Genomic DNA, 25,702 nt, shown 5'->3' with positions numbered 1-25,702 from the left:
CATACCCTCCAACTTATGAAGATTTTGAAAATAATTCTTTCTAGTGGTAGCGAACCAAAGTAGAAATTTTTAAAGCAAATGGATCTCTCATAAAACTTTTATCAGAACTTAAGAATGTAGCCATATGGCCTGCACTTTTATAAGTAATAGTGGACAAGTTACGCTAAAATTAATTTTTTTTAAATATTAAGGCATTAATTTTGCTACCGTCTGAAAAGAAGATTTCTGAAACTACGGAAATTCCGTAGCAGTTGGAGGGTATGAGTTAATATTGTTTACATTATTATGCTGTTTATTGATGATTTCATTATATTTGTCCAAGATAATTTTATCACTGTTTGGGTCATTGTTGTCATCATTTATGGAGAATTGCTTTTCCATTGTTGTTGCGAAAACATCTGCTTTATCGTCTATTGTGTATACAGTGCCAGATGGCCCTTTTGAGGGCATTTTGCTACTCGGTGTTCTAAGTGATTTCGTCATTTTCCATATGGAATTATCAGTAGTATTTAGTTTCTTTAGTTTTTCATCCCATTCTTTATTTCTGTGATTATTGCTTAATTTTTTTAATTTCTTTATTCATCTTATTTTTTAAGTGAGGGATTAAGGTTCTGCTGAAATCTCTTCCTTATTTTATTTTTCTCCTTTATGATATTTCTAATATGGCTTGGAAGTTTAAAGTTATTAAGGTTTGCTGAAAAAATTTCAGTGGCCTCTCTTGAAGTGCCTTTGATAGTGAGTTAGTTAGATCCTCAATTGCATGATCTGTATCATTTGGGCTGTTAAGAATAGTATCATCTTCATTATTATTGGAGAGATGTAGGATATTGTAAAATAAATTCCAGTCTACTTTCTTTTTGAATGTGTTATTTTCTTTGGTTTCAAGTGTGGTGGTGATCCAGACTGGCCAGTGGTCGCTGCTTAATTGTAGCATGTAACCAACCTTTAGCATTTACAGATAGTGAAGAAAGAGTTTGAGAGCGTTGATTGGAGCTCTCGGCAACGCCTTCTGAGACGTCTTTTTGTAGCTTCTTCACAATATGATTTCTCCGTAATTTGTTTACAAACTGTAAATCAATCATAAATCCGCTCTGATTTATTTTTCATACTTTTAAGTCAAATGAAAACGTTTTCTACCGAAAATAAAATAGCGTCATCGATGTTCTTTTAAAAATAACACGTTTTTGCTTTATCTTTTATTCTTATAGTTTTGTTCATTAGTTTATAATATTTTTTACGTTTTTGCATAGTATATATTTTTTTATTTTAAAATTATGGATTTCATGTAAATGCAAAACAAAAGGTTGTAAAAAAACATCAAGTTAGTGCAGTAAGAATTATTAAACTTAAATTATGAGCATATATTTTAAATTATTTTTAGCTAGCTTAAGTCTATTAAATATAGGACCTCCTAAAAAGTTTCCTTTCTTGGTTATTTCAGAGAAAATTAGAGCATTTAGAGGTTGAATCTTTGGCGAGTCATTTGTTTAAAATGGTTAGCAAACGAAAATTAAACACGCTTTCAGTACAAATAAAGAAGAAAATCATTGACGAAGTTGAAAAAAAGAAAAAGGAAATCTCCACAATTTTAAAAAATAAAGCAGTTATTTTAGAAAAGTTCGAGGATGGCCTAGGCAAGCAAAAGAAGATAAAAACCTGTGAATTTCCCGATATGGAGAAGGGCCTTATCAGAAATCAAAGAAAATGCTGAATCTTTTGCAAAAGAATTAGGCCACTTAAATTTCAAAGCAAGTAATGGCTGGTTTGAAAATGTGGTGAAAGTGCTTGCTTAGACGAAGCTTGTGAAGAATTTAGGAAGAAAATATGCTTGATCGTGAAGAATTACGACGAAAAAGACTGGACTTTTTTATGCACTCCAGGCAAAACTATGCATGTAAAGGGTGAAGCATGTCATGGAGGCAAAAGAAGTAAAGAGCGTTTAACTTTATTGTATTGTGCAAATGTGAATGGAACAGAATAGTTAAAACCGTTGATGATAGGGAAATCGAAAAAACCAAGATGTTTCAGCGGCGTAAAATCATTTCCTTTATAATATGAAGCTAATCGAAAAGCTTGGATGACATCAAACCTTTTTGAAAGCTGGCCTAAAAATTTAAATAAGAAAATGAAAACAGAAAATTGTGCTTTTCATCGATAACTGTACGGGGCACAATACCATACCGAAAATGGAAAACGTAAAATTTGAACTTCCACCCCTCCCAAACACTACCTCAAAACTTCAACCACTTGATCAGGGCACCATCCAAAGTTTTAAACTAAAGTGTCGTCATCAAGTGGTTAAGAAAATCAGTTTAACCGCTTGATACTAAGGAACATGAGTCTGTACACGCCATCTATCGGTTGCTTTTGTTAATACAGTCAACAAACTTTTTTTATGCCACAGAAATTATCATTCCGATTAATGGTTTCGGGGCAGTAAAATGAGTCTTATTACTTACTGAACAACCTTCGTGTGTATATATATATATATATATATATATATATATATATATATATATATATATATATATATATATATATATATATATATATATATATATATATATATATATATATATATATATATATATATATATATATATATATATATATATATATATATATATATATATATATATATATATATATATATATATATATATATATATATATATATATATATATATATATATATATATATATATATATATATATATATATATATATATATATATATATATATATATATATATATATATATATATATATATATATATATATATATATATATATATATATATATATATATATATATATATATATATATATATATATATATANTATATGCATATATAAATAACCGACCGTTTGACCGGGTATGGTATGTTTAATGTTAGACATATTATTATCTGACTGGCAGGGTATCAGTCAGCTGCTGTGTTCGACAAGTGACCAGTTTCCTTATTTTAAGTACAGATTATGCTCATTTTTGTTTTCAGTATATTGATCCTATATTGGATAATACTTTGGCCCTGTTTGGTTTTATTTGCTTTGCCAGTTTTTATTTCGTTTTAATTTTTGGTGTATTTATACATACCTATTTCTGACAATCCAGTAAGGTATGCCTTTTGATTGGCCATATCCAACAATTAAAACAGCATGGTTGACTAGATGTTTCTTAGTACACTCATCGTCATGAAATATTCCGGATCTGTTGGTAAACAAGCACATTTTATGTATATTTAAAAACCCAGATTTTTATATTATTTTAAACATTATACTATTTTAAACTTTTGAGATACTTTTAATGGCATATTTGTCTGATTGAACAAATAAATTCAATCTTTGGCTCAATGTCAGACAATTTTGTTTTATTGGATCTGAATCTATTATAGAATTTTTTATTATTAAAAATTGCTTCTAATTAAAGTGTTTTTTACTGCTAATTCCGAAAACTTGAAGAAAAAACACATTACTTTTCGACTCGCTGACGTACCACCAAAGTAAAGTTTTTCTTGTCTTTAATGTTAACAATTTGCAGAATTAATTGTGTAATTACTATCCTTTTAAAAGCTTATTTCTCCTAATTGTAAATATATTCCTCGCAAAAATATGATTTGGTAGATTTTAAATTAAAACTATATTAATTTTATTAAAATTTCTAAGTAACGAGAATAAATATTCCATGACATCTATTCCATGTACTATGAAATGTTCCATGGCCTCTTATTTTGTAACCGCAATTAAGAACTGATAGGTTTTTATGTCGTAACAGCTGAAACATGTTACTTGAAATAAGCTAACGGCTGATCTCACCATACTGCATCACCAAATATTTATTATTTAGAACTAGATACTTATTTCAGTACTTGTAGTGATGTAAATTTTTCGTGACGTGAATTAAGGCAGTAACTGGTCCATGAGTAGCAATGACTTCTTTTAATAATTTTTCGTCTCCTTTTGGTAGTACGCCATAGTACTTGATGGGTGCTTCATTTTTTCTTTTCTTATTCTTGCATCGTTTACCTTCCTAAGAAAAAAATAATTTTATCAATTTTAAAGAATGTAATAACAACCGTGTTCAAAATTTAAGGCTTCAAAATTGATCATGAGAAAGGTGATACAACTTTGGTTTAAAATCGTTGAGAAAAGTGTGGTGTAAAGTAAATGAGACCCAGCGTGGATACCGCTATCTTTCCCGCATTCATTCAACATATGAAGAGTTTCCACTTTTTTGCGCCTCTGAAATGATGATCTGAGGCTATTGGAACCCCCGCAACTCTCGTGGGCAAACATAGATGACAGCACCACAAGTGTGCTCATCACAAAAATCTAATATTCCACTTCACGCTAAATGATGTCACTAGATCAACTCATTAAGCCACATTCCACTGTCCATTAATCTTGGGAAAAGTACCAGACGAGCCTCTCAACAAGTTGAAATTCAGCATGCTGAATAACCATATTTGTTTGTGAACTTCATGAGTTTTTTTTTTATGGTTGCAATTTTGATTGCTTTGTTTTTGCTCTAAGTCTATAACACTAGATATTTAAAATTAGGTTAGGTAAAAATTAGGTATAAAGATGTATAGAGAGTAGGAGGGAATAAAAAAAATTTGGATTTGACAATTAGTTCGAAAATTAATAACTGTTAAACTTGTAGTAAAATAAAAAACCATGTTGGACGGTCTTCTGTCCGCTGAAATGCAACTATAGAATTGAAATTTGAACATTCACAGCAAATTATTTTTTAAAAAAATCTAGTAGTTATATACTGTAAAAACGTAGTTTTAACTAGTGATAAAATCAATATCCTGTTTAAATTGTCATACATCTCTTCAAAAGTAAAATTATTTCGCATTACTTATTTATCGTTATTGAGCCTCAGAATCTGTATTCCTTAAGTTAATTTACGGGTACGGATGATAAATTTTCCAAATCTAGGTAATTGTCGTTTTCGCTACGATTAATGCATCAACTAAATGTTTAGCATAGAGCTACAATCCTTTTAAGCTACAATATATAATAAGGTTACAATATTTCAAAACCAAAATGTTTAGTGTTTTTGTGGGAAATATTTACGTTTAAGAAGAACTAAACGATGATATCCATATTAATATAATTAATTACATATATATCACTCTTGTGTCAGTCTCTTACCTTGGCTTTATACGGATAATCTTTTGCTCTGTTTATTCCTTTATTTGTCTTGACATAATGGTAAGCATGATCTGTAAATCCACCGTGACAACCATGATTTCCTGTCGTCNTGTATAATATTTAGTAATAATCAATATTTTTGTATGTTTCTATTGTTTTACCATCTAATTAAATAATGCAAAAAAATAAACCAAAAAAAATAGAAATTTAAAAAAACATGTTTTCCAGCGCTTATCAAAATGTGTCGAGTAGCCCCGCCCAGTTACAAAAATTATGTTTTTTGACTGTTTTTCAGGTGTAAATGAAAGTGACCAATGTATTGACAATAGATAAACCCCATTTATCCTTTTTATCACTAAATTATTTTATTTATTACATATTTATATACTTCTAGTGAATTCTATCATTTAATAACAACAATATTTGTTGTTAAAAATGCATATAACATTCAAATTTGAAGCAATAAAATAATAATCTTTGCAACCGTACATTTATTGACGAAATAAAATTGGGCGGTGATACCCGACATTCATGTGAGAGGAGCTACCCGAAATCCAATTTTTTTGTAAATTTGTAATTACTCGAAAAATTTTTCACATATAAACTTCTTTCTTCGTGCAAATTAAACTTAAGACTACATACTTTAATGCTGTATGTATAGAAAAATTTATTTTTTTAGTATTAAAATGAAGTTTAATCAAAGTATTCAACCAATTTTTCTTAATTTCATGACTACTGTATTCAACATATCTTCAAAACTATTGTTTACCATGTTAACATCTGCATAAATACTTGAAACTTTGAAAATAATCTTTTTTTAATATAACAATTAATGTCCGATGGCCCATTGATGTGAAAAAATATTCTATACATATGAAATTGACTGTGGGCGGGGCTACCCGACTCTCCCCTATATCACTCTTATGTCAGTCACTTACCTTGGCTTTATACGGATAATCTTTTGCTCTGTTTATTCCTTTATTTGTCTTGACATAATGGTAAGCATGATCTGTAAATCCACCGTGACAACCATGATTTCCTATCGTCGAAGGTATAAAAAATATAAATTATTTTCAAATATCGAAAAAAATGTATTAATGGTTATGTAGGGTGCGCAAAATAAGTTAGGAAACACTTGTATTACTTATCATCGAAACGAATTTTCAGGATCATTGATTTCTAGAGGTTATTCGGATTGCTGATACGGAACAACCAGAACTGTTGTCTCTGCGAATTCACTTACTAACCCAGAAGTTAAACTTAGTTTTTATTTCATTTTATAACCGTTGTTGAACAGCCGACCTAATTTTGGGTATACAAATGTTCAACTCCTGGATCAAGTATTGGGAGAAATTTGCCTTCGTGGAGGACTTTTTGATGGAACTAACCCACGGTTAGCCTAACGGCAAGAAACTCTAACCCAGGATCCTTCAACCACTGAAGATATTTTACTTTAGCCGGGAGCGGAATTCGTATCTACCCGATATTGTCTTATTTAATAGAAGTTTACCTTAAAAAAAAATTTTATTCGAGTCGTTCACCATTTTCATTGATGACTAAAGATAATCTCTTACCCCATTGTCTGATGCCGGCACGAATCATTTTAAGAGATCATTTATCACGCAATCAAGAAACTCTGAGAGTGTCCAACCTTCTGTGCTTGCTTAGCATTAACTATAGACCCTTAAATCAATAACACAATAGTCTAAATGAAGAACCTTGCCGAATATCCAATCGATTTTGAGATACAATCTGTCAGTATGTGGCAATAAATGTGTTGCCAATTCTTCCTTTTTGTATCAAATGTTTTGATTTAAGAAAAAATCTTGTGCACTTAAAGAAAGCACCACTTACAAGAATAGTGAGAGATAGTTTGTTTTACTAAACGATTAAAATTAATTAAGTTGCAGATTAAATGAAACAGCACTAGGTCCAAAAGAAGAAAAAAAAATCATACTACGCCGCTCATCAAAAATAGTACATTCGGGGTGATTTAAAATAGATATAACGATTACGAACCGTTATAATTATTGAATTGAAAAATAATTTGCCAATAAGAAAGTAAGAATTTCACAGAATATAATAAGAAATTTCTGTTATTCTTTACGAGAAGTTAAGCTAATTAGCTAGAATTTAAAAGATGCGAATTAAAATATAAATATACTTATTTACCCGATAACATGTACTTTAAAGTTAAGTTATGCATTGTTTATAGATGTGTATATTAAGTTATGAAGTGTTTATAAAAAGTTGCTTAAAATATCCTAAAATTTTGCTCAACTTGTTAATTGCTAGAGATTAAAAAATACGAAGGAAAGCTGAATAATCGATGTTGGAAATATTTATTCCATTTTTTTTAAAAATTATTTTCGTTATTAACAGTAGTCATTATTTGTCTTAAATTTCGCCGCTATGCGAAATGACAGGTGCCTTCTTAAAAAGCATTTTATGTCATCATGAAAATTTGTTTTTCATCTAACATTGCTTATCATTCCTCACTGTGGGTGAATCATACAGATGTTGGTTTCAAAGTGAGCAGTAATTGCGAGAGCAGTCTACTTATATTATGAGTCTATGGTTGTTTTGTATCAGCAATACAGTAACTTAAAGAGATCGGTGATTAAAGATTACCGTATTTCCTGGAACAGTCTATAACATCTTGTTCGCTTAACTCTACCAATTTACCAGTTTTTAAAGCTAAGTGAGCTTCGAGAGCTGCAACTGTTCCAAATGCCCAACAAGATCCACAATGACCCTGTAAAAAAGGTAAAAGTAGTATTTAATTTTGGGATCGAATTTAAAATCGTGGAAAATAAAAGCACTCGCGGAAAAATTCTTCAATTTGGAACGCAAAACTAACCCTCAAATTGGTGGTCGCTTTAAAAAAAATAGTATGAGCTTAACGAACAATTTCGACTCGTTCAATCTGAATATTTAATTATTATTATAGGTTATGATTTTTTTTTTCATCCTTACACAAAAATAAGGCAAAAATTTTAATCTTAAATTATTTATTTATTGAGGAGACATAAAATGTTACAAACTGCTGGAAAAAGACAATTACATAACGCAGGGATGATTGTATTTCAAGGGTACCCTTGAGTTCCGAGTTTTTCACATCATTTTTTCGTGACTGAAAACTAGAAGCAGGGCTAGCAATTTTTGCGCGAATATCGCAGAATCCAGCTTATCTCAAGACCATCATTGGGTTCGCGGACTTCCGCGAATCAAAAATTTATAATCCGACAAAATTCTGAAGCTGTTTGACGAAGCTCCGTTGACGAGACGTTTACTTACTTTCTTTCGTCAATTACGTGAAGGATTACGTCTTAAATTATTCTTTCGCCATTTTAATTCTTTTGTTTTGGCTGCTTTTTGCCATTTTGAATGTATGGATTTGCACCGGAATCTGCTAATAATTGGATTCTTTATTTAAACATCGATTTTCGTATTTACTTACCTGATTTAAAAGCTATGCGTTGTGACAAGTATTCACGCTATTTAAAAATCGTACATCGCAATTCCTATTTATAATCCAATATCATGATTTGTTTAAAACCAAATATCGCAATTTGTATTTTCGCCTTTTTAAAATCCAATATTGCGACTGTTGTAAGTAGTAAGTTTTTTCTTGAATGACCGTTAGGAAAATTTGCCATAGGTTTGCCATAAAGAAATGCCATTGTATATTCCTATGGGGTTTTGCCTATGGTAAAATTTTGCCATATACGTATGGCAAAACCCCATAGGAATATCCTATGGCATTTTTTTTTGCCATACATGTATGGCAAAATTTTGCCATACGTATATGGCAAAATTTTACCATGGACAAAACCCCATAGGAATATACTATGGCATTTTTTCATATGGCACAATTTTACTATAGGCCATAATATTATATATTCAATGGCACCCGATTATATACATTCTGTTTTCCTGGATGTCGTCAGAATGTTGGTTTTTGCATGGTTTGACTCTACAAATCATACTAAACAGTTTTATCTTGGTCAACAAATGGCTAAAATTAATGAAAAACTAATGATAATAAAACCACCTGTTGAGCTCACTAGAAAAAAGGAAAATGTGGAAAGCTTCAGAATGGAGATCATTCTTATTGTACTTTTCTTTGTCTCTCTTGAAAGATCACCTTCCATAGAAATATTTGAACCATTAGCTACCATTAGTCTACTCTTTTAATATCTTGTTGCAAGAAAATGTGTCTAGTTTAGATGGATCAAATGCTAAAAATGCACTTTGTAAATTTGTGCGATCTTTAAAAGATTTGTATGGTTCAGAGTACTTAACATTTAATGTCCATATCCTTCTCCAATTTCCCAAGTATGTGCAGGATTGGGGGTCTCCTTGGGCATGTGTTTTTGGCATTTGTTTTTGAACAGGGTAATGGGATTTTAGTTAATTTGGTTCGTGGTACACAATCTGTACCACAGCAAATTTGCAAATACTATAACTAGTTCAAATATTTGCAAAGAACTGGTCCAAATGTCTTTTCAAATTCGCCTACAGAAATTCAAAACGTATTTAAATTATATATGGGAGATTTTTATTTAGTAGCCAATGGTTCACAACCTCAAAGTTTAACTATTTTTGGAACCCCCGATATTCTTGATTTAAACGTATCTCAACAAATTGCAATAAGAGCCTGTTTAAATCAAAATATAAATCTTAAAGCTTCAGTATTCGAAAGATTTTTGTGGAAAGGTATTTTATACCATTCAAAATTTTATCAGAGATTTGATAGTTTAAATTTAGGGACTATCTACTAATTATATATGGCTTTTATTGTTTAAACTTTTTTAGGAATTCATTCATTCTATGACAAATAAACTCAAACAGTTTTACAACTTTTTATGTTGATAAATTCATTGATCAAATGCTTATTTTTTACTTTAAGCAAATTGAGCTACAAGTATTGTAATGTGGTCTTCTGAAGTTTTACCACAGTTGACTAATCTCTTTCATGTAATTTTCGTCTTCTTCATGTGTTCTGATTTTTTTAGAAAAAAATTAATCTGATACTTCTATAAATTGTTATTTTCATATATGATTCTTATTTTACTTCATATTTATTTTTGATGTAACCTGGCATTTAATATGTATGAGATTTGAAAATAAAATTTATGTTTTTGTTTAAATGTTTTTTTTTATTATTTTAAAATTCATCTTTTCTTAATTAACATTAACATCAGTTTACTTATAGAATTTAGTTGTAGAAAAATATTGTGTTCATAAAAAATAGCCTTTTGATTTTTCAAAGTTATTATTTTTAGTTTACACATTTTTATACAGTTTTGTGTAACCAAACCAATGTTCAAAAGAAATTTGGCCTATTACAATGTTTTGATTTGACTAATTGTGTAGGTATTTTTCTGGGATTTCAAAGCCGCGTTACAAAATGAACTATTTAGGGGACCTTATGAACATGGAAAAAAGTTGAAAAATGAACACTTAATTTGAAAAAAAAGAAAAACTACAATATGCTTTCCTTAAAATTTTGTTATTTAAAAAGGAGTTGAAATAAAACCAAACATAAGCTACAAAACAATATATTAACCAGCAGACATAATATTTTCCTTAAACTTTTGAATTTAATTATTTAAAGTTGAGCTTTTTCTTACTGTTTAGAAATTGATTTAGAAAAAGTTATAAATACAAAAACCAGGCAAAATATGACTCCAGGAAAGTTATAGATTTATCATTCTTGTAGGGTAAATTTTCTTAAGGATGCCGGGCCAAAAAAAAATTAAGCATGAGGAATTCTACAAACATAATGTTAAAATTAAGTAAGTTCCCTTTCGACAGAGATCACATCTTTTGCCCATATTTTATTCGTTAACAATTTAGTTTTAAACCACACTTATATACATTACGATAAACAATATTCTTCAATGGTGTAGCAATATTTTCAATAGTGTAACAATATTCTTAACGAAGACAAGACCAAATTCATAGAGTTTTCAAGCTCAACTGTAAACTATAGTGAACCTTTGCAGATAAACGGATATTCCTTTGAAAAGGTTAAAAAATTTAAGTATCTTGGTACAATTATCAATGACCAAAACAAACTAAAATCTAAAATTGACAATAGAATCAATATGGCCAACAAATGTTTTTTTGGACTAAAAAGTCAATTAAGATCGAATTTTATTAGCCGAAAAACAAAACTAAAATTATATAAGACACTCATTCTGCCTGTCTTACTATACGGAAACGAAACCTGGACTTGAAACCTTGACGTCCAACGCCCGATAGAAACGTTTGAAAGAAAGATACTTAGAACTATCTTTGGTACCATACCAGAGGGGGGATGTTGGCAAACACGGTACAACTTTGAACTTTATGGGCTCTATAAAAATCCTCAAATTATGCAGATAATCCGAAGCAACCGACTAAGATGCCATATATGGAGAGGCTCTGAAGATAGCCCTGTAAAAATTGCCACCTTCAAGAACCCTCAGGGGTCCCGCTCTAGAGGTAGACCACCTACTCGATGGCTCAACGACACCGAAAACGAACTCAAAGTCCTAAAACTTAAGAACTGGAGGGGAGTTGCCATGGACAGAGGGAGCTGGAGAAGGCGTGCTGTTGAGCTCCTGAAGAAGAAGAAGTAACAATATTCTTCAATATTAGTAGTTTTGAATCCGTTAATTCGTTGGATTTTTGGAAACTCGAAAATAGTTGCATTGTATTTGTATTTTTTTTTTATATAAATGGTATCTTATACATAGAATCTTAGTGTGTCTAATAATTTGGCCAGGGACTGTATACACACACAAGACTGAAAGGATGAAATTTGGGAGATTATATAACAAAGAAAATTAGGAAACTTAAGTGCTATTTACTGCGCATAAGCTGCAAGTATATAGAACTCAAAATTGATATCAAATGAATGCCATATACAAATCCCTTAAATCCATGGTATACGTACCCATACATTTAACATCAATTTATCATTTGAGTGCTATACATGTATGATTTGTTGTCATAACAAAACCGCCCTCCAGAGTCTGTTCCCCGTACATTTATGATGCATTGCAATGTGATTACCATACATTGTATGGTACATGGTGTGTTCCATAAGTTTGCCATATATGTGTATATGTTACTTTCCCGTAGGTATTTTACATTAAGTTTACCATAAAGGTATGGTGAATTCCAATACATATCTCTAGGGAACATTTCTATAAGGAATTGTCTTGCCACATAAATAATATACAGATATCTATGGTTACCATAGGTTTATGGTGTCTTGCCATATAAATCTTTATGGTTACCATTGGCCTATGGTATACTGCCATACAAATCTTTATGGTTACCATTGGCTTATGGTATACTGCCATACAATTTTCTATGATTGCCATTGACCTATGGTATCCTGCCATACAAATATCTATGGTAGCCATACAAATCTCTAGGTAACCATAGGCGTATGGTATCTTGCCATACAACTATTTATGGTTGCCATAGATTACCATAGGCTTCTCTATGGCAAATTTTCCTAAGGGCAGGAATGCCTTATGGGATTACATGTTGAATTTAATTAACTTCGGGGTGAAAAAATGGATATTTATTTCTTTTAGAAGATGTTTTTGAGGACTCCATAAGAGATGTTGTTTCTTTGATGGGGAACTAGATCAGCTTTTCTCTATGGTATACTGCCATATAAATTTCTATGGTTTCTATGATATCTTGCCATACAAATTTCTATGGTAGCCATAGGCTTATGGGGTTTTGCCATACAAATTTCTATGGTAGCCATAGGCTTATGGGGTTGTGCCATATAAATCTCTATGGTAACCATAGGCGTATGGTATCTTGTCATACAAATTTCTTGGGTAGCCATAGATTACCATAGGCTTCTCTATGGCAAATTTTCCAAAGGGGAGTTACTCTAAAGGTGTGATATTCTACATTAGCGAGTAATTTAATTAAACATTTTAGTTTGAAAAGTTCACATGTAATCATGTTTGGTATATATCGCTCATGGACTGCAATAGCGGCGCAATTAAAAAAAAATCAAGTTGTGAGATAAGTGGGTTTAAAGTTTTCATTGCTAAACAAAATGCATAAGAAATGTTTCAGTTTGCTTAAACGAGGATTACCTTCAAGTTCAATTATGAGTTGTGCTAGTATTGCTGCTGAAAGAATGTGTATTTTCATATTTACACCTGTGTTTTTTGAGTTGTGCCCATGAGTGATATATTTTGGTATCGATTTTTTACTCCTCAAATTTTCAGTGTTTTTTACTCAGTGCCGCAATTACCCTTGATAAAGTTAAAGACTTGGCAGAAACGAAAGGAGGTGTCGAGAATTCCGTCTATAGTTGTCCGGCGCAGCAGGACAGTTGATATCAAGATCTCGATAATGTCGATCGAGCATCTTAGCTCCGTAAAATAATTGAAGCTTAATTGTGTTTTCTTTTTGTTTGTGTTATCTAATTTAGTTATTAAAAGTGCTTGTCTTAAACATGCTAGAGTCCTTTATGCAGTAAAACAAATTGATATTTATTACCGGATATCTGTGGTAGTCCTAGAGGAGAACAAGGTAAGTTCTACTTACCTTGTTTTAAGTTTTCTTCAATTCTCATAAATTTTTAAAGCAAAAATTGATAGGAGGGAAGAAAAAATTCCATAAACGATGATGTTAGTGGAAATTTTTATAACTAGCCCTCTTCACTCTCAAGCTTGTATTCTATGCGAATTGATTGTTTCATTTCTTTTGTAAGTGAGAAATACATTTCTTCAACCGTATTTTTTTCAGCCATGGAACCCTAAACGATCGAACTTCTTTTGGAGGAACCCTGACTTTTAAGAAACGTTCATTAGTCAGTGTAAATATGCAAAAGATAAAAAAAATTTCAAATGAATTCAGAAACTTTTAACGTAAATGAAATGTTTTCATTGTTTCATTAACAAGCCTTAATGTTTTGTGTTAGGCAGTTGAATTCTTAAGTCAGCAGAGAGTTTCTTCTGTATATATTAGGTCTAGTAATTTTTGCCATTTAAGTTGAAATTGTGTAAAATAAGCTGAATTATAATTTTTGAAAAAGAACTTATAAATTGTAAAAAAGGTTATCAAAGAAAAATATTTCTTTATTCTTGAATTTGATTATTTTATTTTGGAATTTCAAACTTCGATGAAAAATACTGATGCACTAATTTATAAATGCGTATCTTTTAGCAATCTATCGTTAATGGAAAAAAAAAATTTTTTTTAAATTTCCTATATTAATTTTACCTAAATAATTTCATAAAAATCTTAATATTAAATAAATAATGAATTACTGGTTGGATACAAGCCTATTACAGGTTTAAAAAAATCATTACTGATTAAAAATATAGACTTACGCACCCCCCTGTGACTTCTCCGCGGAACCCTAAGGTTCCATTAAACACCTTTTGGGAATCGTTGTTATAAAAAATTAAATATTATGAAATAAATACTGTTACTCACTTGGTTTTTTACCGATGTAATTATATTTTTTTTTCTCCAATCATGTTTTTTTGGAATATTTCGTTTACATTTTCCGTTACAATCGCTCTTAAATTCAACGTAACCGCTATCCTTTTTCTCCATAGACATGAATGCACATTGATGGTGACGTTTAAGCTCTCCCTCTGTCTGCAACAAACGCTCATTTCAATACACATTATCATTAAACAATAAAATAGGGTACTTTACGAAGAAGAAGATCACAATACCCCACACGTGTGATCTATTACGTCAACGCCATCTAATCTTTATCAGTAAAATGACGTATTAAATATTTGAGCTACATAAGTTTATACTCTTCTAAGTTACTCTCCTGGCCAAATTATTAGACGCTCTCTTAAGATTCTATGTAAAATCTTAATTTTCAGATCATACTATACAGCTTTATTGTTTTCATGTGACTGAAACCGGTTTGCACTTGTTTACGTTAGTGTATCAATGGCTAAAATGAGACGATATATAATATAAATATATAATATTTATTATATTATATAATAACTAGTGGACGGCACCCCCTGCTCGCCAACCCTCGAAAATCGCTACGCAATCTTATAGGGTTTGCTTCGCAAACCAGGATCACTTCGCTCGCTACTAACTTCGGTACATTGCAAATGCACAAAATTCTAAGAATTCAAAACAATTATTCAAATCCACATATAAATATTTTTAAAAAAAATTACATCTTTTTAGTAAATACTAAGTCAATAAAATAAATTTGAATTCAAATAAATGACATGTAATTCGTTAAACCTATTAGAAACGTGCTATAGTATAATTCGTGATATAAATCAAAAATCGTCNCTAAAATGTATTTGTTCCAAAATAAATTTAAAATAATTGTAATCATACTGATGAATACTTTCAAACATTCATTGAACATCAAGGAAATTTGTAAATCATCAGTTCATAAAGATCACATGGAATACACAAAATGATAACAAATTACATGAAAGTTTCCATTCTATTGAAAACCGTAAAATAATGTCCGCTGACCGTAAAACTCTTGTTTTAATAAACACTAGTTACGACTCTGTAGTTAGTTAACGTTAACTAACTAGTAACGACTCTGTAGTTAGTTAACGTTCATTAATGTTAATTAACGTTAACTAACTGCAGAGTCGTATCGAATTAGTTGAAATATAAATCTTTCTCGTCTACTTCTTTTAATTAACGTAACTAACGACTCTGTAGTTAGTTAACGTTAACTAACTAGTAACGATTCTGTAGCTAGTTAACGTTAATTAACTACAGAGTCGTATCGAAATAGTTGAAATATAAATCTTTCTCGTCTACTTCTTTTAATTAACGTAACTATCGACTCTGTAGTTAGTTAACGTTAACTAACTAGTAACGATTCTGTAGCTAGTTAATGTTAATTAACGTTAACTAACTACAGAGTCGTATCGAAATAGTTGAAATATAAATCTTTCTCGTCTACTTCTTTTAATTAAAGTAACTAACGACTCTGTAGTTAGTTAACGTTAACTAACTAGTAACGACTCTGTAGTTAGTTAACGTTAATTAATGTTAATTAACGTTAACTAACTACAGAGTCGTATCGAATTAGTTGAAATATAAATCTTTCTCGTCTACTTCTTTTAATTAACGTAACTAACGACTCTGTAGTTAGTTAACGTTAACTAACTAGTAACGATTCTGTAGTTAGTTAATGTTAATTAACGTAACTAACGTAATTAATTAACGTTAACTAACTGCAGAGTCGTATCGAATTAGTTGAAATATAAATCTTTCGCGTCTACTTCTTTTAATTAACGTAACTAACGACTCTGTAGTTAGTTAACGTTAACTAACTAGTAACGATTCTGTAGTTAGTTAATGTTAATTAACGTTAACTAACTGCAGAGTCGTATCGAAATAGTTGAAATATAAATCTTTCTCGTCTTCTTCTTTTAATTAACGTAACTAACGACTCTGTAGTTAGTTAACGTTAACTAACTAGTAACGACTCTGTAGTTAGTTAACGTTAATTAATGTTAATTAACGTTAACTAACTACAGAGTCGTATCGAATTAGTTGAAATATAAATCTTTCTCGTCTACTTCTTTTAATTAACGTAACTAACGACTCTGTAGTTAGTTAACGTTAACTAACTACAGAGTCGTATCGAAATAGTTGAAATATAAATCTTTCTCGTCTACTTCTTTTAATTAACGTAAATTTATTTGTCTATGTATTTCATTGTAACCGTGATATTTTTTTGTTTTGTGTACCTGGCAACTTGTGTTTGGTCTTTTTGTAAACATAAGAGTGAAAGAATTTAGAATGTGTCACTTAAGAGAATTGACTACTTGACGGTCTTAGCTTAAAATAGCTTATTGTCAATTCCACCAAGTGAAATAGCATCTAGAAAAGCAGAGCTCAGCACATATGTTCTAGAACAGTGGTTACCAACTGGCGATCCGCGGGCCACGTCCGGCTCGTGAACTAAAATATATTAGTTGTCATTTTTTTTAGCGATTCTCGTATAAAATCTTTATGAGTTTAAAGTACTTTTCTTTCGTTAAAAAATGACCTTATTTCTTCGTTTCTGTGAAATTTAACATGCCGACGGTGCAAAAAAAAAATTTCTCGGGTAAAAATCCACTTATTATTTTAATTTGTAATTCAATACTTTTGTTTTGTACAACTTGATAAAAGTCTGACAGTAATATTTAATGTTCCTTCAAACATTAAAGATTCCTATATAAAATTTTGATGAAGTTACGGCCTACCATTTGACTGGTGTTTTTAATTGCGGCCCCCGGCTTTATGTAAGTTGGATAATAGTTCATGTAAGTTCTTCTGTTCTAGAACTTTTGGCAAATTAAAAGGTTTCTGTCTTAGAGGGAGGATTTACTTATTGGATCACGATATAGTCATTGTAGATATGTGTCGTGTCCACAATATATCGAGAGAATGCATTTAAAATATCGTGAAAGCGATAATTAAAAAAAATAAACATCAATATTTCACAACATATCGCCCAGCTTTACCATAACTGTAGCATCTATTAACATATGTGTAAAGAACATGCTTACCATGTCAGACATGTGGTTGTGAGATTTACTGTAGCGGTGAACACCTTTTTCGAAATCATTATTGTGTTCCCTTATATGTAGATGTTTCCGTTCCCATATTTCTCTTCGAAAGTTCTCTTCGTCAGGATCATAACTCTTATCAAATTCTGTCTAAAAATCCAATTACCATAAATCATATTTTAATCAGAATTTCTATAAACAATATCTCTCAATAAATTCGAATTTTTAAAAAAATATCAAGTATTCAATGTAGAATTAAATAGCAGGAGAATCGCCTATACCGCATCAAACATGCTGTATACTATGTCTGGCGCAAAATAAATCTAGGACAGAATTAAGAAATTTTGTTGCGGGACAATGGCTAGCAGTAGCACTTTTAATAGTGGTCTCTATAGATTGATGGATTGAATGTTGGTTTTTTATGGCTCAAGGTCCATTGGTCTCTTTAGAAAATATGCGTCCCCTTTTCAAAAATTCTAAATTATTAAAAAAACTATTCATAATTTTGCTTTTCTGAAATTAAGGTTAAACGGTACATCAGGGATCATTTTTAAAATTAAAAATTTCCCTGATTTTTCTGAGTAGGTTTATGAAAAATTTAAGAGTTGATGGTAACGTTTTTAAATGGAACTTCACAGTTTGAGTTTTTGAACCAATAATACAACTTAAAATTTATATGTATCAAATCTAAAATGTATTTGTTCCAAAATAAATTTAAAATAATTGTAATCATACTGATGAATACTTTCAAACATTCATTGAACATCAAGGAAATTTGTAAATCATCAGTTCATAAAGATCACATGGAATACACAAAATGATAACAAATTACATGAAATTTTCCATTCTATTGAAAACCATGAAATAATATCCGCTGCTCTTGTTTTAATAAACTTGAACTGTAATGAAACTTTTGATAATCAAATTCAGTTACCCGAAAATTTTGGACCAGTGTAAAATAATGTGTACGTTCTGGGGAGGGTGTTTTTGTGTAATATATACTACGAGACGTTGAAATCATCGGTTTTGGAGCATAATGGGTGCATTTTCGATGAAAAAAGTAGTAGTTAACTAACTTGTTACTGTTAAGGCTTTAAGGTCGTTGTTGCGTCACGGATATTAAGAAAGAATTCGCATTTCCTAGAAAAAAGAAAGAAAAAACGGTAACGTTGGTCACGTGTCCGATCATTTAAAAAAAATTTAAACACATTATCAAATTGTACTTTGATGTTCGGAAACTAGAATTGAAAACTCCAATAAATAGGATGAAGTATTAAAAAATAAACTCTTTTTTTTTGAAGTGTTATAAAAAATTGAGTTCTCAAAAATAAAATTCTTTGATGAAAAACGTTTACCAGTTCTCATAGTTGCCTGAATTTAAATAAGATTTTAAAAAATATGAATGTAGATGGAAGTTTCAGCAATAATCAAGCAAAACGATTAGGTTTATTGGTATGGTATTGAGAATTGAATCTGTGAAACCAAATCCGTTTTAACAGAATTAAATATATTTCTATCTTTTAGATACATTATTTTGATTTATAAATCTGCTTATCGTAAGAAAAAAAATATGATTGTGAAGCAATAATAGGGGTGGATCACTGGCAGCGAGCAAAGCCCCTAGTCTATTATAAAATATTAATAAGTGCGTAGTAAAGCAAAGCTATTAAATTGATGGATTTTACTCCAAAAATCCTGCACAAATAAATAAAATAGAACTACTATAAAGGGTCATCAGGTTACACGAGTTTTATAACTAACTGCTACGGAATTTTCGTAGTTTCAGAAATCTTCTTTTCAGACGGTAGCAAAATTAATGTCTTAATATTTAAAAAAAATTAATTTTAGCGTAACTTGTCCACTATTACTTATAAAAGTGCAGGCCATATGGCTAGATTCTTAAGTTCTGATAAAAGTTTTATGAGAGATCCATTTGCTTTAAAAATTTCTACTTTGGTTCGCTACCACTAGAAAGAATTATTTTCAAAATATTCATAAGTTGGAGGGTATGTATAAGTCACAAATTTAAAATACATTTCTCATTTAAAAAAAAAAAATACTCTCTTAAAAAGTTTTACCGTGTAAGAATATACCTCCCCCACCCCCTCAAAAAAATCTGAAGCGGTTTCTATTGTATTATGTGGTGAACGGAAAACTTATCCAGAAAAGAAAAAACGCTTCGTTTGTACTTATATGAATTTTACAAAAGATTTAAAAAGTATTGAATTGAAAAAAAAAAGAAATTTTTTTAAGGGGGGAATCGGTAGGGCTTATACTTATAATGCTAAAACTGACCTTTTTTGATGTACCTTTTCTCAGCATCTAAACAAAATATTGCTTGTTTTTTTTTCCCACAGAATATGTACATATACCTGTTTGCATTGTGGTAACTGTTAATACATATGATTGGTAGAAATTTGTTTAAAAATTATGAACTGAGAACGTTTAATTTTTTAAAAAGTTTCATCAGAAACTTTTCACAACTCGAAAAGTACTCCTGTTAACTGTAAAACATTATCACATCATACAACTGCAGAAATCTCAAATATCCCCCAAATATTTCATAGCTATATGAGTAATTTCTTAGAAAAGGTACATCGAAAAAGGCCAGCTTAAGCATTATTGATATATGTCTTACCGACTCCCCTTCATATTTTCAACTTATTGAAAGATGAAGCCTCTCAGAGACTATTCTTGATTGATTAAACTGATACTTTAATAAGTCAGAGCTCTCCTGAATTCGTTCACGACCCCACAGGGTGATCAATTAGTTACATTTTTGAAGAAGCAAGAAAAAAATTTGGTAATTTTTTTATACAATAATCATTATTTACGAGAAGTACCTACTATGTAAATATTTTGAGCATCAGATAATGGTATAGATACATTACCTTATATTTGTCCCACATGTCTTTAAACCTGGAATCACTAACAATAATATTTAGAATCGACAAAAATATTAAAAGCTTCACAAAAAATTGATTCATGTTATGTAAATTCAGAAATCAGTTAGTTTTATTCAACAAATTATTGCTACAACGAAGTCAAAATCTAGAGTTTATATACTATGCATTAAACATAATATTTTACTGCTAATTTAAGCTTTTTGAATTCTTAGATAAATGTGTCTATAACGATTGTTACGAGTAAATAATGGATTCTTTCGTAATCAATTACAGTTGAATGCAAAACTGGATTAAGTTCAATCACAAAGAAAAGAAAAACTTTTATCTGCTTATTTTTAACGTTAATTTTTTAAAAAAAGTAGAGCTTGCGAAATCGATTCGTGCAATTTATAACTAGTAATTAACTTTTTCCATGTAATGATATTCGTTGCGAATTTTAAACCAGCTTAAGAGTGAGTTGAGTATATATAAAGTTGTTGCTAATTTATCTTTTTTTTTAAACATCATAAAATACAATTTAAAATATAAAACAGAATATTTCGCTAAATTTCAAAACAGTTAAATATAATTTAGCCCACAATTTTAAAGCTGGTTTGATCATAGATAATGCCTTATCTATAAATTTTACAGAGAAAATATACTTTTTTTTTATACATTATATACCAGTTTTGTCAGAAAAGTAAGTTTTTTAACATCATAAAAAAAAAATCTGTAAGTTGTGAGTGAATAAAAATAAATTTTTTAGTTCAATTTTGAAATAGTCGCTTTGATTCATAGTAACATGAAATGATTTCGTAAAAAATTAACTGCTGCTGAAAATATTATATAAAATAAATAACAGTAAATACATCATTAAAAAACTAATAATAAACTGATAGAAATAATGCGTAGCTGACACTTAGTTTATGAAAAAAAGATTGAGAAGTAACGCAGGCCTGCATGCAATAACTAATTTTTTTATAGCTCTTGGTGAGCTTAGATTGTTAGCCACTAAGAACTCATACAAATCAGTCAGTACACAAATGAATCTTCTATTTTTTGTACTTTGCATCTTCCATTTTTTCTCCCTTCATCAGATTCAGCCTTAAGGTCAAAAACCTAACTTAATGTCTTACTCAACAAATTTGCCTTCTTTCACCAAAATACCTAAAATCGATATATCTGATAAGGCTTTCGAACACGAGAGGTTAAATTTTCAAAGTGGCCGGATTACTCTATGGGTCGATAATGACATCACTACTCATGGGAAGGGATTATCGGCTGGTGCGATTTCGGAAAATTGCTGAAAATTTTGCATTTAGACAAGCTATTTTCTTTATTTAAAAATTTATAGTTGATTTTACTTCAGTCTCAAGACATATAACTACATCAAGTCATCTAAGTTATCAATACTAATGCCTCTATCACACGAGAGAAAAATATGTACAACTGCAAGTGCAAGTGAAACTCTAAGCGCAATTCCTCCGTTCGGAGTTGCCGAAAGGGTTGCTTAATTGCCTGAACGGTTGCATGTAATTGGGTTACCATATTTTGTTATTTATCTTTACTTTTGGCTCATATTTTATTTTATCATATTTTATTATATCGCAGTTTCTGAACGATGTTCGTAAAGGGAGGAAAAAGAAATCACAGACAATGTAGAATATTGATTGATTTTGATTTAATTTTTTACATTTGTATTTGTGTTAAGTCTTTTTTTCAGCAGCAAATTAAAATTCTAAAAAACTTTATTTCCCCAATAGTGGAGTAGCATAGTATAAAAAAGATTATGATTTCTACCTCATAATATGAGATGATATTAAGATATCATTGAATTTCATGCTGCGTCCCTGAAAGGATAAGGGGGTGAAAGGGAGATGGGCTTAAATACATGCTGCGTCTCTAAAAGGATAAGGGGGTGAAAGGGGGATGGATCTCGAATTGTCAAAATTCTAGACAGTATTTATCTTGATTTGAGTGACTAAGGTATAAAACATGGTGCGTGGCGTTTTTGAAAAGTGCTTAAAGGTGCTTATTTTCGATTTTCATTTTTTAAAGGCCCTTAAAGGTGCTTTTCTTAATGGGTGTTTTTAAAAGGTGCTTTATTTTNCTTTAATTCCCTTTGTGGTCCAAAAAGTAAAAAATCAGAACGTTGCTTTGGTCGCGTGCAATTGTTCCCGCACTTGAAAATAAAAATTGTGTTTTTTTTTTATTTCCCTAATGCAAGATTTTTCTTTATTCTTCCAAAAGGTGAATTTTTTCTCATATAGCTTCATTTGGAAACAAATTCGTACATGCTAGAGGACACTTAACATCAACAATACAATTATTTTCATTTTCGTCCAAATACTGTACAATTCCGTCAGGATTGGCATCTAAGAAACTATATTTTTCGTCAACAAATAAACCACATTCTTCAACCTTTATCTTTGCAAATTCTTCTGATTGCTGTTTTTTCCTTCTGCCGACCGTACAATTTTGGAACAATATGCTTTTGACAATATTTTTACTGTTGATAGCTTATTACACACACAGTTCCAAACATCGATGATGTTAGCTTCTTCTTTCCAAAGTGGACTACTTTGTTTTCTTTTCTAATATTGATCTTTCTTCTGAATTTTTTTCTAACTCATTTAGAAATTCAGCTTTTTTTTTGTTCAGACAATTCTTTGGGGATATCTGGTTTCTGAGAATTTGCACCATAAGCATCATCAGGAAACAATTTCCTTCGTCTACATTTTTTTGGTTTATTTTTTGTATCTCTTTTACGTTTTGCTAAAGACTGTTCTCTTCTTTTTTGTAGAATTGGCCTGGACTATTGCTAGTTATTTCCTTATGAATTCAGCTGTATTTCTCTTTGGTATTAAAAGCCAACAAGGAAGCATTGCATCTATGCTTCATAAGACCCTTTTAACGAAAAATTTATCCTCTTACCCTCGACATGTTTGGCAATGACCGCGTTAAAAGATTTGACCGCATTATTAGAATTATAAAGCAAGCTTCTGGCATGGTTTGTCAAATTCCCTATTATTTCTAAGATTTTAAACAATATCCCACTTTCTTCAAATTCAGAGATATGATTTATATCATCTCTATCATTGTTGCCTAAATATATACAATTAATATTGTCTAAATATATATTGCATATCCAAGTTTATCAGCAACTTCGTAAATTTTTATTCCCCACTATTTTTGTTCTTTTTGGGATGTATACTGCCGGAAAAGTACTCTTCCTTTAAATTTTACGATCACTTCATCGATTGAAAGCTCTTCGGTTGGGTGGTACGCAGACTTAAATGAATCGTTTAATATTTCAAATATCTCTCTCAATTTCCATCAGCGATCGTAGTTTTCATCATTGAAGTGTTTTTTTTAATTATTGTCTGAGAAATGCAGAAATTTTAATATCAACATAAACCTATCTCTAGGCCTGCACTTTTTCACAAGTGGTGTTGACTCTAGGTCATCTGTTGACGAGTAGTGTGAAATATTTTCTAAGTCTACATGGCACATCAGCATAATTATTCCCCGAAATTTCTTTATTTCACCGAGATTCGTTGGCACCTAACTTTCCTGATGATTCCGGTCTCGCATCCATTATTTGTTCCGCATATCCGTTTGTTTCGTCAGATAATATTTTAAACAATATATCACTAAAGAAAAGTTCAAAGAATTCGACTTCTCTTTTCAAATCTTAATATTTTTCATTTAGCCCAACGTTTCCAGTAAATGGCAAAACATTTACTTTATCGTTAAAAGATGGTTTTTTCCATTGAAATCCTCCTTCTACTGCTATTAAATTGGAATTTACAGAATTTGACACTGACAATTATCCTTAAATTCATCCTCACTATCAATTTCATTCTTTTCCTCTTCTTCCTCACACTCAGAATCAGCGTACGTTTCATCATCGAAATCATTCATTATTTTATCGATTTCTTCTTGAGCGAGTGGTCTCACTCTACATGACATCTTAAAAGACGCGTAAAATTCTTTTAATGTAAAAAGAATAGAAAAAATACAAAACGAAAGTAACACAATACAATATAGTACACAGTATATATTTTTAAGTAATGTTCAAAATAGTTTTGCATTCTTAAGTGAAATAAAATCAACCTACGTGATATTTCATTTGCAAATCCAAACATCAATAATAAATCTGAAAAGTGTTTTCTTGACATTTACAGAATTTTTCTGAAGAAATATGAATTTGCACAGTCAAATCCATTTTTTTTTTGGTAGCACATTAGTATGCTAATGATGCGGAGCAAGGAGTCCCAAAACAGTAAGTGCGCCAAAAACATCGATAAAGTGAGCCAAAGGGTGAGTTTGGCGAAGTTCCGTCTTACTGTATGGGTTGCATCCTTTTAGGAGTCAGTTGAAGCCATAGATATAAAGGCAGAAAGATCAATCACTCGACCAAACAGCATTTGACCGCGTCTGGCACCAGGGACATAAGAAGAATCACGGGGGCTCCCCGGAGAATCCGCATGAGCGATATTAGGAAAGACCTAAAAATTAACACCATACAAGAACATATCGTACTCTTATGTGCCGCCTTCTTCAACGCTTCGCTGCAACGCATGCAATTACAATACGATTTTTGATTTCGAACTTCTCAGGGAAAATATTAAATATAGACCGGCAACGGTGTTTTTCCTCTCAGACGGCGTGCTATCCAAACGGTTCGCCATTTAATCTTGTAAATAGTTGTATATATTTTCACTTCTTGAATCAAGGCTCCTGTCCTGTGCACCAATGAAGCCCTTCGGGGGGGAGGCGAGGCAGGTCAGGAGTTGCGATTCTATTCTTATTTTGTATATACCCCTCACTTAATGTAATTATATGTACCTATCTAATCANACCCCTCACTTAATGTAATTATATGTACCTATCTAATCAAGTTCAATTTTCATTCATTGTGTTTACGTACTAAGGCAATTTTGCTACTTATTTTTACCCCTTTGATTTGAGCTCTAGCTGCATACACTGCTACCCCACTCAGATGAATGAGTTAGGGCCCCTTCGGAGCCGATACTTAGATACCCACCTCACATAGGCATAGGCACTCGACCAAACGGATTCCAGACTCGGTCAGAGAAGGATGTC

At 30.9% G+C, this 25,702-nt stretch overlaps 1 protein-coding gene and 1 long non-coding RNA gene across 2 annotated transcripts in view; both read right to left on the bottom strand.

Moving 5' to 3' along the window:
• Window positions 1-5,262, bottom strand: part of LOC139426246 (uncharacterized) — a 15,717-nt gene extending 10,455 nt beyond the window's left edge. The window contains exons 1-3 of the long non-coding RNA XR_011637480.1: window positions 5,161-5,262; window positions 3,870-4,030; window positions 3,098-3,211 (exon numbers count right to left, since the gene is read on the bottom strand). This is a non-coding gene — a long non-coding RNA (uncharacterized lncRNA). The remainder of the gene's footprint in view (window positions 1-3,097; window positions 3,212-3,869; window positions 4,031-5,160) is intronic.
• Window positions 5,263-6,086: 824 nt separating this feature from the next.
• LOC107456453 (cathepsin S-like) lies at window positions 6,087-20,772 on the bottom strand. The gene is made up of 5 exons (XM_043056125.2): window positions 20,600-20,772; window positions 17,709-17,858; window positions 14,632-14,799; window positions 7,792-7,915; window positions 6,087-6,199 (listed from the first exon to the last, which is right to left on the bottom strand). Exons 1-5 carry the CDS (start codon window positions 20,693-20,695, stop codon window positions 6,087-6,089), a joined length of 651 nt encoding a protein of 216 aa, XP_042912059.2. The 5' UTR covers window positions 20,696-20,772.
• Between the last annotated feature and the right edge of the window lie 4,930 nt (window positions 20,773-25,702).

The sequence above is a fragment of the Parasteatoda tepidariorum genome, chromosome 8 (assembly GCF_043381705.1).
Source record: "Parasteatoda tepidariorum isolate YZ-2023 chromosome 8, CAS_Ptep_4.0, whole genome shotgun sequence".
Classification (NCBI taxonomy): Eukaryota; Metazoa; Arthropoda; class Arachnida; order Araneae; family Theridiidae; genus Parasteatoda; species Parasteatoda tepidariorum.
The sequence above is the reverse complement of the archived record's forward strand: the minus strand, read 5'-3'. Positions and strand labels throughout refer to the sequence as shown.

Bases quoted from the DNA above. Each gene is read 5' to 3' on its own strand.
- LOC107456453 (XM_043056125.2), bottom strand. From the start codon at position 20,695: ATGAATCAATTTTTTGTGAAGCTTTTAATATTTTTGTCGATTCTAAAT. The intron at 17,859-20,599 runs GTAATGTATCTA...TTGGATTTTTAG, and splicing joins ACATGTGGGACAAATATAAG to ACAGAATTTGATAAGAGTTA. The intron at 14,800-17,708 runs GTAAGCATGTTC...CGTTTGTTGCAG, and splicing joins ACAACCACATGTCTGACATG to ACAGAGGGAGAGCTTAAACG.